The following is a 16,579-nucleotide window of genomic DNA, read 5'->3' as shown; positions in this document are numbered from 1 at the left end:
TTTTTTTTTTTTTTGCCTTAAACTTCTTTTCATTGTATGCTGGAGAAAAAAGAGGAATAAATTGTTGTACTAAATTAATCTAATACTATCCATATGAAAGGAGCAAACAAACCTGTTTTTATTCCAGAACCATTGCATGGAACTTGGTGGCTAGTTATTATGAAGAGTTGCCCTTTGGTCGATGTGGATTAATGACAGCGCAAGAGCCGTGGAGTGGCCACTACAAAGTAGAAGCTCCTATCTGGATTACAGGTAAAAAGTTTGCAGTTAAAAGTTTGGTAATCTAACACAGAGCATAACTGTATTTTCCGAAGCCTTTAGTTGTTTAGTGTTTTTTATATGTATTACTTTTTGTACCAAAATAAAGTAGTTTTGTGGAAAGCTTTGTGAATACTTTAAAAAAGAAGAAGGAAAAAAAAAAAGCTCCCTTCAATAGAAAGCAGAAAGATCTAATAGCACGGGAAATCTTAATACTTGACCGTTAGATACAGCGGAAATGAATAAACTACTGCCTTTTATAGCTGTTACTATTAAAATATTTTGATCTGAAATGCCCATAAAGATTAGTGTGCTTTCCTAGTTCCTTTCCCTCTTCTTTTTTTAATCCTTAAGAAGACATTTGATACCTCTCAATTTGAGAAAATGGAACAAAGAACCTTTGTATTCTTGTCCTGCTTGAGATTCTTGGCTTGTGTAAGTTAGCATTTCCTTGTGCTTGGGGAAAGGGGAGTATGTTCACATAGTGTCTATTGACACATGGATTCACTGGCTACTCTTGTAGTCCTTCTGTAATATTTTACCGTCTTTGCCACAGTTCAGTAGAGCAAGTAGCATATGCAATGCCATAAAGGAGGAACAAGGCAAATGCCTTCATTTTTATTCTTCTGCTAGTTACCTGTATATGTAAAAGCATTAAAAAAAAAAAATGGCCTTACTGTCATATGAACAGTTCAAAACAACTGAGCAATTGTTCCTGTTTCCATGTTGCTCAGGATTTTCGTGGTCTAGGTCATATTCTTCTTTGGTACTCTCTCTTATATACTGAAAAACTTACTTAGTTATTCCTCATGGAGATGCCCATCTATGCTTTCTCTGGCTCAACTGTTTATTTAAAAAAAGAAAAAAAAAAAAAAAGATTTGGCAAAATCTAAACTGTGATGAATGTTCATATTGCATATACATGATTGACTTATATAGTGGTACAATAATTTTTTCTTCCTGTCTAAATAATCGTTATCATTTTAACTGTTTCATCTGCCACAGAGCTGATGTTTTTAATTGTGCCTTAGTGTAATTCTTTAATTTTTCTTGTATAGGTAGAATTTGTTTTGGAAGTTCCATTACTTTCTTCCCAAATGAAGTTTTTGTTGTGTAAGCGTGTGTGAGAAATTTAATTCAGACTACAAATGGTGTTATTTTTTTATCAAGACTTAATTATTTTCTTCTGATTTTTGTTCTGTTTTGTCTCAGCACACACAACGCAGTTTACTCAGCCAGGCTGGTCATACTTGCAAGTAGATGGACAGTTAGAAGGAGGTGGTAGTTTTGTAGCTCTGACAGATGGCCTAGGAAACCTTACCATCATCATTGAAACTATGGTATGTGCATCAGCAATTCTAATGAACTAGAAAAGACAAAGGAAATGTTTTTTTATGAAGAACCTGGTTTTATTTATGTAGTTCAGTATCTATGAATATGTTATTTGATGCTTGTAGCTTTGTTAGTGAGACCACTAGAGGTCCTTTTTTCTATCTAAACTTTGAATAGCTAGTTGAATCTTCCTGGAGACCAATGTGTATGTCATCTTTATATCACAAATTAGCTTTAATTTGATGACACACTCTGGGAGGAAACTAAATCGTGCTTTTTTTTAAGCAGTATTCAAAATAAAATTATTAAGCTAGTATAATTGCAGTTATCGTTACGATGACAGTGAAATAAATAGTTGCAAATTGATCCTATGTTGCTTTTTTAATTTCAGTTTATACTGTATGTGTTTCATGAACATTGCCGTGCGATACATTCCAGTAATGCACGTTCCTTCTGTTACATTTATTTTTTTCTTCAGACTCATAATCACTCTCAATGTATCAGGCCTCTACTGCCTCATTTCAGTGTGACACCTCAGAAAGCAACTTTCTACCTCAAAGGGTCATTTGTAAGTAGATCTTGAATACATTTGATCAGTCTTGTAAAATGAATTGCTATCCATAATCAAATACATGCAAGACAATATCACAGGTTAGCAAGAAATTGGAGTTCTTTACCTCCAATACTAGAGGCTGTTGCACACCTGGCAAAGTTTTAAGCATTCTTGTTCTGCTTTTACCATGAGATGTAATGTCAGAACTGAATTAATAGAATTACTACCTCCCAGTCTAATCATCTGTATATTGAAGAAGAAATTCCCCAGAACAGAAATGCAATTGGATTTTTCTTTAGGATTTATTCCAAGGCTGGGTGCTCTGACATGCTGACATAGTTTGACTGGCCAGCATGGCCGTGACCTTTCTAGTTGTTATCAGCTCCTTTCCAGGGAAGTAACTGCAGTTGATTGTATACTGTAGGTTATGTTGCTCCATCCTGTGAAGAGATATTCTGAGAATCTCCCAATTGTGGTGGTGTGTGGTTGTGTGGTGGTTTTTTGTTGTGTTTTTTTTTTTTTTTTAAAAAAAACCTCGCTAAACTGAATTTCCCTCTGAAATGTGAACAATACTTTCACAGTGTAAACTGGAGTGAATCTTTATTAGTAGATTTGGATGATTGCTTCTCAGAAGCTGAAAGTGTTTACTTATTTGGAATTTGATTTTTTGGTGGCATTAGTTTCCTTTTATTTAGGAGGAGATAGTTTGGACAGTACTTTTGGTGATAAAATGCTTTGCTTAGGAAAAGTAGTTGAGCGTCACTTCTCATATACAGCTCCCTTTGGGGGAAGTATCAGACAGCTTATCCAAACCGGACTCTAGGTTGCTTCCTTTGTTGTTCATCTGGGTAACTAAAAAAAAAAAAAAAGTAGGGGTTGGATATGATTAAAATCTGTAACTAATGATATGCCATAGTATAGCAGTTTGGAGATCTGTAAGCGAAGTACTTTGCTCAGAAATGAACATCAAAGAACCAGCAACTAATCTGAAGATCTCATTAAAGCAAAATTAGCAGGAGATTGTTTCAGCCTGGTTGCTCCTAGGCAGAGAGCTTGTATCAAAGGGATACTGTTGTAGGTAATAGAGAAGCTAAAGATTGCATGTGTGGTTGCAATGCTTTCTGTCTTTATAAGCAACGTTACTGCATGTTAGGACAATGGCTTATTGACGTATAATCTATAAAAAGATAAGCCATATGTAATGGCTAGTTGAATAGAGTGGTGGCCTGTAATGTGATCAACAGCTCTAAAATAACAAAAATTAGACACACTTAGAGGACTGATATTTCTCAAGGTGAATATTCAAGGTTTCTTGTGGATTTCTTTTTTTTTTTTTTTTTAATTTTGTATTGTGTTTCATTGTAGTATATGGTGCAAACCCTTCAAGTGTGGCATTCTAGACTTGGGTTTGAATCGGGAAACTCTAGTCTTTTCCAGCAACTCCATCCTGTAAAGGTAAGTTGATCAGTTTTAATTACAGTCTGTCTGCAATTTCAGGTGTTTCTTCCCCCTTTGCTGGAACTCCTGGACTTTCATGCCTAAACTGCATAATTAGGGCATGTTTTATTAGCTCTGTTTGACTACAGTTTTACTAGCTATATACAAGCTTACCTGGAGGTAATAAAGAGTTAGGAGGAAAGGGGTTTTCAAAACAGCTTGGAGATATTAAATGCTGAGGCAAGAAGACAGGATTTTTGCCTTAAATCAGGACTTAAGAGGATCTCCTTTAATTCAGGAACTTGAGTATTTTGTTATTTAGTTGTTTGATTTTTGCAGCTTGAGCTTTCTTTAATTCCAGGTGTGGAAGGGAAGTTTTTCTTTATATCTAAATGTGGATGAAGTCTACACTTTAACCACACTCAAGACAGGGCAGAAATGTGGTTGCCCAGAGCCTCCACCACCTCAGCCCTTTCCTTCGAATTACAAAGATGATTTCAATATCCGTAAGTCAGAACTCTCTTATCCAAAAACTTAATTCACACACATATAGTCTTAATGTAGAAAGGCAATAACAATTATGTTGTTTGAGTCCTCTAATGTAAGCGATATGAATGTGTGTTTTATTTTTGTTTATTTATACCTGCTTCTCCAACAACTTACACTTGTATACTTCACTTGCAATGAGGTGTACTTAATTCTGTGTCTTCACTGGGTAATCGCTAACAGTTTTAAAATTCTTGATGCAAATGATATAGCTTATAACTATAGTGAACTAGTTTTTGGAAGGAAGATAGAGAAGAAGGTAATTTACTTTGTTCATGTGTCTGCAAAAACTGGCGTCTGCTTAAAAACAAAACCAAAACTAAAATCACCTTCCAACTCCCAAAACTTCAGTTTTGGAGACTGCGCTTTGATAAAGTAAGTAAAAATTCTGGAGAATATTTTCAGAGGAAATTTCTGAAAACACAAATACACAGAAGAAAAATAATGTTTTGGTGTTGATATGTATTTTATTTTCTGAACAGGTAATCCACCTTTCAGTGAAGCCCCAAATTTTGCAGATCAGACAGGTGTATTTGAATACTTCATAAATAGTTCTGACCCAGGAGATCATGTGTTCACACTCCGCCAGGTAGTGGTTCAGCGACCCATCACTTGGGCTTCTGATGCAGACCAGACCATCAGTCTCATAGGAAATTTTCAGTGGTATGTAAACACTATTTTCTAGTGACATCTGGGGAAACATCCTCCTTACCAGTGTGAGTTATGATCAGTTAATCTGTCTCAAGCCTCATTTCTCTTGGACAGAGGGCTTTTGCATTCAGACTCTCTGTAGACATGTAGAAATGATGACTTAAAGGGACTTCCAAAAGTCATTGAGCCCTGCTCAGGGCTATTGCCAAATCTAAGAGATCAACTGTGTCTTTGTCTAAATGAGTCTTAAAAACATTCAAGGATGGAGAGTCCACCACATCTCTTGGTAGCTTGGCCCACTGCTGCACTGTCCTGGAAATTTCTTTTCCTAATGTCCTGCTGGGCATATTTGTTCAAGCTCATTTTTCAGAATAAGGGATCTGAGTTGGCATATTAGAAAGACCAAGTCATAATCCTAATTCAAAGTGTGCACTGAGTTTCAATACGTTTTTAAACGGGACAAAAAAATCGATTCAGTTTAATTTATTTTGAGTTGTCTTGCTTGATTGTTAGCGATTTGATCAATCTCATATCAATGAAATAGTGTGGGAGTTAATTCAGTTATATTTGTTGCAGACTGCCATCTTCTGAGCAGTTCCTAGAATTGTGTGGATTTGATTCAACTGCTACTTAAAACAGTTTTATTTCTGGGTAAATGTAACTGAGCTTTACTGGTTTGATAAGAATATGGTTATGATTGCAATTCTTTCTAGGAGCTATAATGATGGTAATTTGGAATCAAGTAGCATATTTTAGCATAATGTTTATTTAAAATTAAAAAGCATTTGGGAAAGAGCCTGTTAACTAATTGGTTTAGTAATAGTGAGTAATAATAAACTTTACACTTAAAACTTTTTCTTCTATTTGGAAGTCTAGCTTAAATTTTTTTGATATGTTTTTTTAAAATAGCCATTCTGTCAGGTTTTTTTTCACTTTGATGGGATCATTGGTCCCTCAAATGCTTTTTTAGAACATGCTTCACACTTCTAATTTCTGGCCTGGACAACTGATTGAATCACTTTGCTCTGAAGCCTAGAAGAATATCACCATCTTGTAGCTGGAAGTTGTTCTTCAGTTATCTGATGTTTTCTTCCGCAGCCCTCTGTTAAGCAAAGTCTCATATTCCCCCTATAATCAACTTTCCCTCATTGAGTAGGTCATATTCAGTGACCCCTATAATAGCTACACAGGATGTGTATTCTTAAAGTCTTAAATTACTGTACTGAGATTCCTAAAAACTTCCTATTATTTCATATTTGTTCCATTTTTTTCTGAATTTTCATCTTGTCTTCAGAACCAAGCTTGCTTCCTGAATATTCAGCTGATTATTCAAGTTTTACTGATCTGTAACTTTTCATAATGTTAATCTTCAATTTCAGGCCCTCTGATTTGTTTGCTTCATCCTCAGTTTAAGGTTCATCTTGTCCTAGATAGATGTTTTCAACCATTAGTGCGTGCTGTTGAAATACTGAACCAATCTTGCAATGAATTTCTCTATGGAATGATATTTGACTTCAGTCATCAATGGCAATTTATTATGATTAAATTTTAGGATTATCTAGTTGGTTTTAGTTTGGATTTTAATCTTGTGCTTGTGAAAGCTTTTTGTTTCTACTCCTGAATGTTAGTGTTTTGCTCTGATGGTTTTATTGTACCTAGTTGTATACTGAAAATATTACTATTTAACTCATTCTACATTGCTTCCAATATCTTTATAATGGCTTCAGTGAGATGTGGGAGTCTCTTGTTTAATACATAAGGAGGCAAGAAAGAAATCTTGTTTGTGTAATGAATATGTATCCAAGAATCTGATACTTCTAATAGCATTACACTAGAATGAAATCTCAGGTCGTTCTTACTATTATGTAAAAGGTGGGGAGAAGAGTTGCTAAAATAAGTATTCTTTATGATTTAGTTATCAGCTTGAGCTGATGACAGAGAGTCTTTTCACATTCTGTAAATAATTATAGATAATTAGAAACTTCCTAAATATGCGACCTTGTGCCTGTATCCGTATTGCAAGTCCTTTCTGACATGGGATGTAGATTTTAAATTTGAATGTACATTAGTAGAATGCTTTTAATTTTTATTGTTAAGAGACTTGTAGCGCAACTTCAGAGTGGGGGAAGTTGTGTAAATTTTCTGGGTGCCATTGATTGTTCTGGTATTCCTTTGCTTTATTCTCCTTTATTCTCCTTTACAGCTGTCATTATATGTATAACATGGTCCTTTACTGTTGAGCTGAAGTATCACCTCCGAAAAATCACATAATTTCAACCTCTTTGAACATTTTGTTTAAAAAAAGTTTGTTTTGGCTTTTGGGCAAGAGGTATGGATTACTTAAGATTTGGCCTGTATTAAAAATCCTAGAGAAATGAAGATCAAATTTTAGCAGATGTGGTGCTATGACCTTGAATCTTGGATTTGTTTTAGTTATCTAAAAGCAACTTTTCGTTTTGCAGATCTGATAGTTTTTCTGTGTAGATGCAAACCTTCTGTTTGGTGGTTTTCAGGGTTTTTTTTAAAATAATTAATTGAAAGTTGCTGACAATACACTTTGTTTTGTTCTTGGTTTCTGGGAAGAATTACTCTTCCTAAGAAAATCTGTGGACTCACAGGTGGGAAACAACCACTCTAGACAAGTCCCGTGCATCTCACACCTGTAGGTCACAATTAGGATTGCTAAATCTTTCCTCAAAAAGGTTGCTGTACTATATAGGGAATATTCTTCTACCTATTGCCTGCTCAAAAAGATCGATTCCTTGCTTGTTAAAACACTAAACTTCTCTTATAGGGTAAACATGACGGTCACTTGTGACATCTACATAGAAAAACAACGTGATGGGGGCGTCTTTATTGCAGGAAGAGTTGACAATGGTGGGATATATGTTCGACGTACCAAAGGAGTTTTCTTCTGGGTTTTTGCAGATGGCACCTACAGAGTCACTGGTGATCTAGGTAAGCAGCTCTTCGCTAAAGTAGATGCTGACATATGGACACATGATTTTGATAGCCTTGATAAAAATGACTAACATTCAGATTTTGTAATTCAGTTGTCATCACTATGAATTTAACACATTGTGCTCTAATGATGGCCACATTTTCTATGTGAAGACAGCATCTGAAGGCTACTTGCTGGTGCGCTTCTCAGTCTCAGCTTTCTGGATTTTATTTTTTTCTGCTGACAAAACCTATTTTACACTAGCAAATGTAAATTATTTTGCTTTCCATAAATACTCTGATACAATATTAATTATAGAAAGGTTTGATCTGTATTCTTATACTACACCTAAAAAGAAAATTCTGCTTGAAATGCAGTGGCCTGTCTTGTAGAGCAGTGCAAGTCAATGTACATACATTTGGCTTAGGTGATGATGATTGGCCTACTGTTTCCACAAATTATGCATCCTACTGTTAGTCTAGCTCAGTGGAGTGAGAGCATATTCTACTTGTGATGCTAACATTCATATGTGTTCATCTATAGAGTATTTGACAGGCACGTAAAAGAGTGTATGTCATAATACTTCATCAATAGCTAAAAGTTCTTTTTAATTTGCTTTGAAATAGTGACAGGTTTTGTTGTTTAAATGCATTTCCTATCACTTCATGAGTATAAATTTAAATTTTCAATAGTTTCTGATGAGTCAAATGCAACTTCTAGATCTACAGTGTATCTGATATGAAGACAGCCTATAATGGCCCGTTTCACACTGTACTGGACCTTAAAAATAGTCTCGTCTTCTATTTGGTAGCTGTAGTTTCTCATTTCTCCTCATGTTGTTTTTTTGTGGTTTTTTTTTCCTTTCCTTTTTTACCATGGGTGGGTAGTGTGAAGAAGACTTTACATTAGCTTCTCTTAACATACTGGTGCTCCCTAGCGAAACTTTGCAATGTCTAACTCCATAACAACTTACGTTTCAGCTGTATGTAAAAACTTACTCATGTTTAGGATCGACTCCAGTATTTATTTTTAATAAGACATAACAACATTGCCCAATTAGGTTCTCAGGCTGTCAAAAATATTTTTTCCTAGATGAAATGAGAGGATTTTAATTTACCACCTCATTATTTCAGACTGAGACACTTGTTACACAATGTGATAATCTTTTTCTGTACAGCTATTTTTAGTGATCTTTATATTTTTCTAGAAGGGAGCCTGAATATTAAATTAACTTGCAGCTAAAACTATCTACTGAATAATTGAAGATTCTACTTGTAGCACTTAATTTTTTTCAGGTCTTCCATCCAGGTGTCAGTCACACCCCATTTTTGCTTAGCTTAAATTTTGATTAGAACTAAGTAAAAAGATGATGTGGCAACTCAAACCCTCTGATTTAAAAACGTACCGATACATAAACAAGGAGATCTATTGAACAAGCAGAGCAATAGCTACTGTCACACTTCATGAACCCATGCTCTCAATAGAGGGAATCCTTATCTCAGGGCAAATTCCCAAGAGCATTGGCGATTTTAGTGGGAAAACGGTCTTGGCAAAACAGGAGAATGCACTGATAATGTAGAGTCCAGGTTTGTGTGTTAAGCCTTCCATGCTGCAGTTGAAATTGGCAAGATGTCAGTCCTGAACATTCTGAAAAAATAGGTATTATTTTCCTTTTGCTGGCTTGGTATTTATCAGTCTCAGCAAAGGGGAGAAGTACTACTTTGCTAACCTTAAGCATGTTTTGCAGCCGGAGAAGAAATATTAATGAAGGGACTTTCTGGTGTACGGGACAATACGTGGCACACACTTACTCTTAACATTCAGGTAAGGACACAGGCAAAAAGCTAGAAAACCAGTTACGAAACTTCCAGTCATAAATGGTTTAGACAAAACTATGCTATACTGTTGACAGTCTGCTTGCATTAGTTTGCCCTATCTAAAACATAGTATCTCTGTTATTTTAAATCAATATTAAAATACGTTACCAAGTTCTGCTGCCTGTATTTTTAAAGAGATCTTGAGAAACTGGAGAGGGTATAGAAAATTACTGGAAAGATGAGCTGAAAGCTGGAGATAGGAGGGCTAGAGAGGCAAATCTTTTGTTTAATCTAATGAAAAGATCATGACCTGACTTCCTGTTCTGAAGACTGTCAGTAAACTACTAAACTAGCCTGTTTTACAAATCTGGCTCCCACCAATTCCCTTTGCATGCTAAGGCCTTGTATGTAGTGCTAGTTAAGGACTGGGGAAATCAGATGAGCTGCCATCCTTCTTTCCTATACTGACAAAGCATGGGCATAGTGTTGCTGTAAAAATGGGCCACAGTTAATGAAAAGCCTGTCTACATTTTTTTCCTTCCCTCTCACTCCCCACCCCTTTTGGCCATAGTCACTTGGTGAGCAAAGTAGCCTCAAGCTCTAGTTTAAATATACCTGGGCACTTAGCTGGGTGTGACATTGGTGCAAGTACTAAAAGGCTTTAAGTTCCTCTTCTGAATGCCTAATCCCTTTGCCTAATGTAACCTTTGCAACTGCAATGTGGCCTGAAATGTGGGGAAGCTTGAATCCTAGCTGGGGAGATCTTCTGCTGAAACAAACTCTCTTTTAAAATTATGCACTGAGTCTTTCCCTCATGCTAAAATGTCAGTGAGTATTAGAAGCTGTTTTTTGTCTTTTGTGCTTTCACACTGGGAGACAAAGGGACGTTTGTACCTAAGGCATTCACTGGAACGGACGTAGTTTAGTTTTGGCTTTTACCCACACTTACGACAGTGATTGCCATCTGTAAAATGGGCCAAGACCTGAATGGGGTGCTGAAGATGAACATAAATCGTGTAAAACACGAAACAGTGGTGGTAACTTTAAAATGATGATGCTACAAACTTTCATCTGTGCTGTTAAAGTATTTTGTACCAAATATGCCTTTGATGTAATGGCAGAAGTGCAGAGCCCTCTTTAAAGAATTCTCATGCTGACTCCTTGAAAGGCATTCTTTGCTTTTACTTGTGTCTGTAATGGTCTTTCAGATTAAGAAATACAAGTAAACTGAAGCACTTTTTTTCTAAATGCTGTTTAGTGGTACCCTGGCAAGATAAATTGTAACTGTTTCTGAAACTGTTTTTAATTCTAATGGCAACGTGGTACTTGAAAGTTCTGCTGTCCCCTCTTCCTCTCAGCTTAATGACTGAAATACACCTCTCTCTCTTTTTAACTTTTGCTTAATTCTGCAGAATCAGTGCCAGGTGTATCATATCCCCTTAAGACAAGTTGGGCTGTTTGAGGGAGCCTGACACAAGTGGAAGAGGAAAACTAGTTTACCCTTCAGATTCTACACTGAGTTTGCAAAGCTGTGAGTTAGTGGAAGATGAGCCTTTTACATATTCACTGTAAAGGCATTAGATCTGTTTCACAGAGCTGATAGGCACTGGAGGATTTTATGCAGTATTTAGAAGCGCCTCTGCATGGAAAATGTGTAAAATGTACTTGAAAGTTGACTTGACATCTTTCTGCCTTGTCTCTTCTCCCATGTGAGTAGGCTCAGTGTCAACACAATCACTGGATTTTACAAAGCTAACTTTTTCCTTTTTTTGACAGGGCACTTCTGCCTCAGGACTGTTAAATGGTTATCCACTTTGGGAGAATGTCACCGTTTCTAAACCAAGTAATGGCTGGGCTGCTATTGGAACACGCTCGTTTGAGTTTGCACAGTTTGACAACTTTCATGTTGAAGCTAGCTGAGGTGGCTTTTGCATTTGGAGAACCCAGTTCTCATATTGCTTTGAATAAGAGCCAGTTCAAACTTTGATGACAACTTAATGCTATGCTGAGATTGATCATTTGGCAAGGAATCTGGATTCTGTCCTTATTATTTGTTAAAGATTTACTTGAGTAGGTATCAACATGACTGTAACTTTATCCCCTGGTTGCTATAGGATTTTTGCCCTTCGATTTTTGGGGGTAAATTTTAGTTCAAGGTAATGATGAAAACAAAATCATGGATTTAAATCTCTTTTAATAACAACATCTTAACTTCCCAGCTCACTTTTAAGATAACTTTAGAAGTTAACAGAATACAGAGGCATCTCAAGCTGCATTTCTAACACTGAGATAATTGTGTCCATTCCTTTCACTCTGAAAGAAAGAATTAGATGGTGGTAAGCCTTATGAGCCAGTGGCCCCATACTTTTGTAGGGCTGTCATTCTCAAATTTCATTTGGATGAAGAATCTAGTTTTTCTGTAGTAAAAAAAAAAAAAAAAAAAAAAAAAAGATGTTTTGTCTGTTTTTCTGCTACAGTCTGAGGCTAGACATTACTCCAAATGCATTTGATGACTTCTTCCTGATTACTTTTTCCAACTTGCATTGCCAGCCTTAAAATAGATATTTTCAGTGGAATGGCAATGTGCCTTATGGCTGATCAGGCAGTGCAGGATGTGCCTTACTTCTAAACTACCTCCTCTTTCCAATGAAAGGGTTGAAATGGATGAAAGATACCATAACTTGCAGTTCATTAATTATAGCCTTGTGGTGTTTTTTTTTTTTTTTTTTTCATGGTGCAAAGAATAAAAACTTTGCATCATGGATGCTGGCAAGCAGAGTGCTTACTGTCGTGTCAGGTCACGTGGAAAAACTGGCCTTTTGTTCCTAGAAACTTGGGCAACCGTCTCTCGCTTTTGATGGATCTAAAGCTTAGAGCAGAAAATAAAGCATAACAATGTTATTTAGCTTATTATATTACTGTAGCACAGAGGAGATATGGATACTATCACATCCTGGTATAAAAGAAAATAAAAAAATAAATAGTCTTTGCCCTTAAGAGCTTGCAATCTATTCATACGGTAAGTGACAGCAGGTGGATGCAGACAGAATTGCTTAGTGTGCCAGTTAGTGGTATTGACACAATAGTGTCTGGTTTTAAACTTTTCCTAGGCATCACGTAGTACAGTTCAGAGAGAATTTCAGATCCTTGGTAGGGGAGGGATTTTGTTTTGCTGTTGCTTCATTGTTATTTTTCCAAGTTACTCTGCTACAAAAGGAAAATTCATTGAGAATATAACGAGGTACTGAATGGGATTTTCATTACACACATTCCAAATTCAGTTGGCTTCTGAATTTTTCTTGTTTGCTGTTGGTCCATTTGAATGAAGACGATGTCTATTGCCATAACGAAACATGCCTCCTGTGTCCGTCTACTTTTCACATTCACATCCTATTTAATTGACAAGCAAGTAGTTCCACAGACTTGATAGGGCACTAATAGCTGTATGAGGCTATCTGCAGCAGGCAACATCTTATCCTGAGAAACAGATTTGCAGTATACTTCGATTTATACAGATTATTATTCTGATCCACTTAATTTTGAAGGCTGAGTCCAGTGTTAACTTCAGTCTTCGAAGTTGTCATCTAATATAGAGTTAATGTAATACAAATCATTACTGGAAAATTTTTGTAAAGGTTATCTTCCAAATGAGCTTTTGGAGAGGAGATCTCAGAATTCCATCTCTAATAAGTAAAAACATTTTATCTTTTAGCTATTATACTGATACTGCTATTGATTGGTTATGAATCATTCATACATGCAACTTTCATATATGCCAGTAACCTTGAAATATGGTCCAAACCACTAAACTTTAAAACTCTCATAGAAGGCTTCCAAATATTAACTATTTACTTAACTGGGTGAAAAATGAAAGCCATTTTCCCACTTGAGTTTCGCTTGATGGTTGAAGTATGGATGCAAATCTGTTGATTACTTGCTTGATTTCAGAAGGGATGTCACTGGTGATTCCAGATGTGAAGGAATCTAATTTTAGGTCCTCATATTCAAGTAATATGAGTATAGGAGAAGTAGTTCTCAGAATAAACTTATTTTAGCTGTGATGGATTTTCCTAGTAGGATACTTCTTGGAGACTTCCTGGTAGCTTGTGTGGCTGCAAACAGTGTTTGTGTAAGAGAGAGATCAGCAATGATGCAGTTATTCCAAAGGAGCTGTCCAGTTATTTTACCTTTTATTGCACTAATGTAATAAACTGTACTGTTATGTTGTGTATTAAACACAATGTATTTTATCACTGGAAGTGTTGCTTTTTTTTTTTTTCTAATCTTAATTTATAATGTTAGAGGATTAAACTGTTATGAACAGAATAAGTGATTTAATGGTGATACAATGTTATTCATCTCTATATGTCTGTAATTCTTCACCCTTCAGCAGACTGTAATATGTTTGGCAATAACAAGCTGTCAGGTCTTTCACTGAGCGGTGGATTTATGTTGTTGATTATAAGTACTAATCATTCCAAATGGACAAATAAAACATTTAAAAACCATTTATTTGTGCAGAATGCTTCTGTAAATAGGTCTTGGTTTTCTTCAGTAAGAAAGCTGACAGTTTTTCCATTGTGATTCCTGATGAATATGCTTGGCATTAGCTTAATGGGGTTGGAAGAGTTTTTCTGACACTCTGAACAGCCGAACAGTCCTCACTAACAAATATCTCAAAATCCATATGCATTAGGACTTGTGCTGTTGATAAAACAATTTTTTTATAAGCGCTCAATGTACGTTTTGCTTCTTTCTGGTTTTTTTTGCATTTAGTTAAGGGAATTAAATTGTATTTGAGGGCCAGTCATGCAAAACTGCTGAGTACTAAGGTCTTGTGGGATTTAACTGAAAATCTGTTTCTAGGTGTGGAAACACAGTGCTGTACAGATGTACTTTTAAAGTTTAAATGAGGCTTCGCTACTTTGAATATCCTTTTGAATCTAGCTTCAAACATGCTTCCCCCCCGCCCTAAACTTAAGGGTTCAGCTTTAAAAGGTGTGTGGGGGAGAAATTCCATAGAGCTAGTCATGTTTTCCAGGCCGTCATGCCGGTAGATACGAATTACTCTGGAAATACTGTCTTCCAGTAGCCAGGTATGTGCTACCACCTACACAAACACTGCATCAAAATCAATTCTGTCTCTTCTCTGCCACCCCACCTTTGAGGTTAGACATGATGAGCAGTTCTTGGGATTTTCAAATTCCTGCAAAACACCAGGACTCCTTTGCTTTAAAATTACAGGAGACCCTATTACTTTAGGCTGCTGATGACAGTTCCTTTTGCAGCCACCTCCTGGTTTCACTGTATCAAAAGTAAATTTCTAGTTCAGGATTTGATTTGGAGTGGTAGTGGTTTGCTCTTTCCTTATTGAATCGGTTTTACTGCATGGTAACAGCAGGTTGGTTGTTTTCACTTAACAATTTTTCACTGGCTTACCTGAAGTTTCTATTCAGAGTCCATTTTCTGGAGGGGTGTGCATATTATGAAAATAGCCACCATAATTATTGCTGTCTTTGACGATTTCAGCAGCATGGCCAAAGAGGGACAGTGATAAGAGACTTTATCATCCTCACTTCGATGTTTTGTGGGGTTTTTTTTGTTTGTTTAACCCCCCTTGTAAGTACTGCATTCATACAAGTCTAGCACATGCTGGGAGGCGGGGGGGGGAGGGGAAGGTTGTTAAAAAAAAAAAAAAAAACCAAAACCAAAAAAACCCAAACCCCTAATTTTAAAAGACTTGCTAGGCTTGTAGCGGAATTGTCAGGTAGCTATTTTAAGTTTTTGAGCATATTATACTTTGATACATGATGAGAAGAAATATCGTGTGCCAATTAATGTCAGGGCTTGCTGAAACAGAGAAATAAAATGCAAATGATTACCTAAGATATCTTTGTTAAGGAGATGGATAAAGGTTAAGTGCTTTTTGTGTGTGGCTGGAACCTTAGCAATCATCCTGCCCATATTGGTAATGCATGAAAAGTTAGCATGAGCAAGTTCCTCTTGCCACTAGATATGTTCCTTCCATTTATGCTCAAGTGTCACTGAAACAATAAAGGTGGTGTTTCTAGAACCTGTGTTTTAAAAAAAAAACAACCCCAAAACACCTACTAGAATAGTAGGTGTTCCTCTAGGAGTAGAGGAAAACGTGTGTTGCAGCAGTGTTGCCAAGCTTTCACTGTGTGCCAAGGTACTTCTGTGTGGTTTTCATAGTGGCTAAGACAAGCAACTGTAAAACACTCTTTTTTTTCCCCTCAAGGAATTATATTTGGATAAGGTTAGAAACAGATACAGAACCCAAACATCAATTTTGTCAGGGGGCTCCAAGTAGCTTTGCAAATAGTGCAGTAAACCTGTCCTTTACTTTTGTACACCCCAGGCTAAACCTAGACATATCTCTGGAAAGCGGAGACGAAAGTAACCTAAAAGTGTTTGTTCGTGTTGATTTTTTTTTTTTTTTTAAATGCCTTTTCTGTTGGTATCAAGTGTACCTGACTGAGAGTTAAAACTTCACTTAAAGCAGGAAAACAGTAATTTTGGTTTTACTGTGCTCATGGATGCATTTCAAAACGCAAAACTGTAGTAGAGAATGGCTCAGTACAATACTAACTTGAAGGTTTGCAAGAGAAAACAGAACCTAGCACCCTAGGCTAATGTTGCGCAGGCATAGTCTGGGAACCCTTGATGGTCTAAGACAGAGAAGATAACACCAAAATGACTATCTAAAAAAAGCCCGAAACAACAACAACAAAACCCAAAACAAACTCTGTGCATGTGTACCCAAATAATACGGGGAAAAGCAAGAACAGTCCAGGTTTAGCTTGACTTCCTTTGTTCAGTTCCTGCTGGGAAATGCAGTCATCTTCCTTGCTGTTTTCCATGAACGATAATTTAATTAAAATGCCTATAGAGAATACAAAACTTCATTGTTACTAAAAAGCAAATGTTGTTTAGCTAATTATATACACTGCCATTTTCCAAGAACACTAGGATTAGAAAAGGTTAGAAAACGTGACAACAGGTTATGCAGCTGAATGGCATGCC

At 36.4% G+C, this 16,579-nt stretch overlaps 1 protein-coding gene across 3 annotated transcripts in view; it reads left to right on the top strand.

The window, feature by feature from the left end:
• GALC (galactosylceramidase) overlaps positions 1–14,043 on the top strand; it is a 41,487-nt gene extending 27,444 nt beyond the window's left edge. For all 3 annotated transcript variants that reach the window (XM_076345239.1, XM_076345240.1, XM_076345241.1), the window contains exons 9-17: positions 128–252; positions 1,471–1,598; positions 2,069–2,158; positions 3,509–3,598; positions 3,942–4,086; positions 4,609–4,789; positions 7,572–7,735; positions 9,466–9,542; positions 11,312–14,043. In XM_076345239.1, coding sequence (XP_076201354.1) covers positions 128–252; positions 1,471–1,598; positions 2,069–2,158; positions 3,509–3,598; positions 3,942–4,086; positions 4,609–4,789; positions 7,572–7,735; positions 9,466–9,542; positions 11,312–11,455 — 1,144 coding nt within the window. In that variant the 3' untranslated portion in view covers positions 11,456–14,043. The remainder of the gene's footprint in view (positions 1–127; positions 253–1,470; positions 1,599–2,068; positions 2,159–3,508; positions 3,599–3,941; positions 4,087–4,608; positions 4,790–7,571; positions 7,736–9,465; positions 9,543–11,311) is intronic.
• The last annotated feature ends 2,536 nt before the right edge of the window (positions 14,044–16,579 follow it).

This window comes from Aptenodytes patagonicus, chromosome 7 (genome assembly GCF_965638725.1).
Source record: "Aptenodytes patagonicus chromosome 7, bAptPat1.pri.cur, whole genome shotgun sequence".
Lineage (NCBI taxonomy): Eukaryota > Metazoa > Chordata > Aves > Sphenisciformes > Spheniscidae > Aptenodytes > Aptenodytes patagonicus.
The sequence above is the reverse complement of the archived record's forward strand: the minus strand, read 5'-3'. Positions and strand labels throughout refer to the sequence as shown.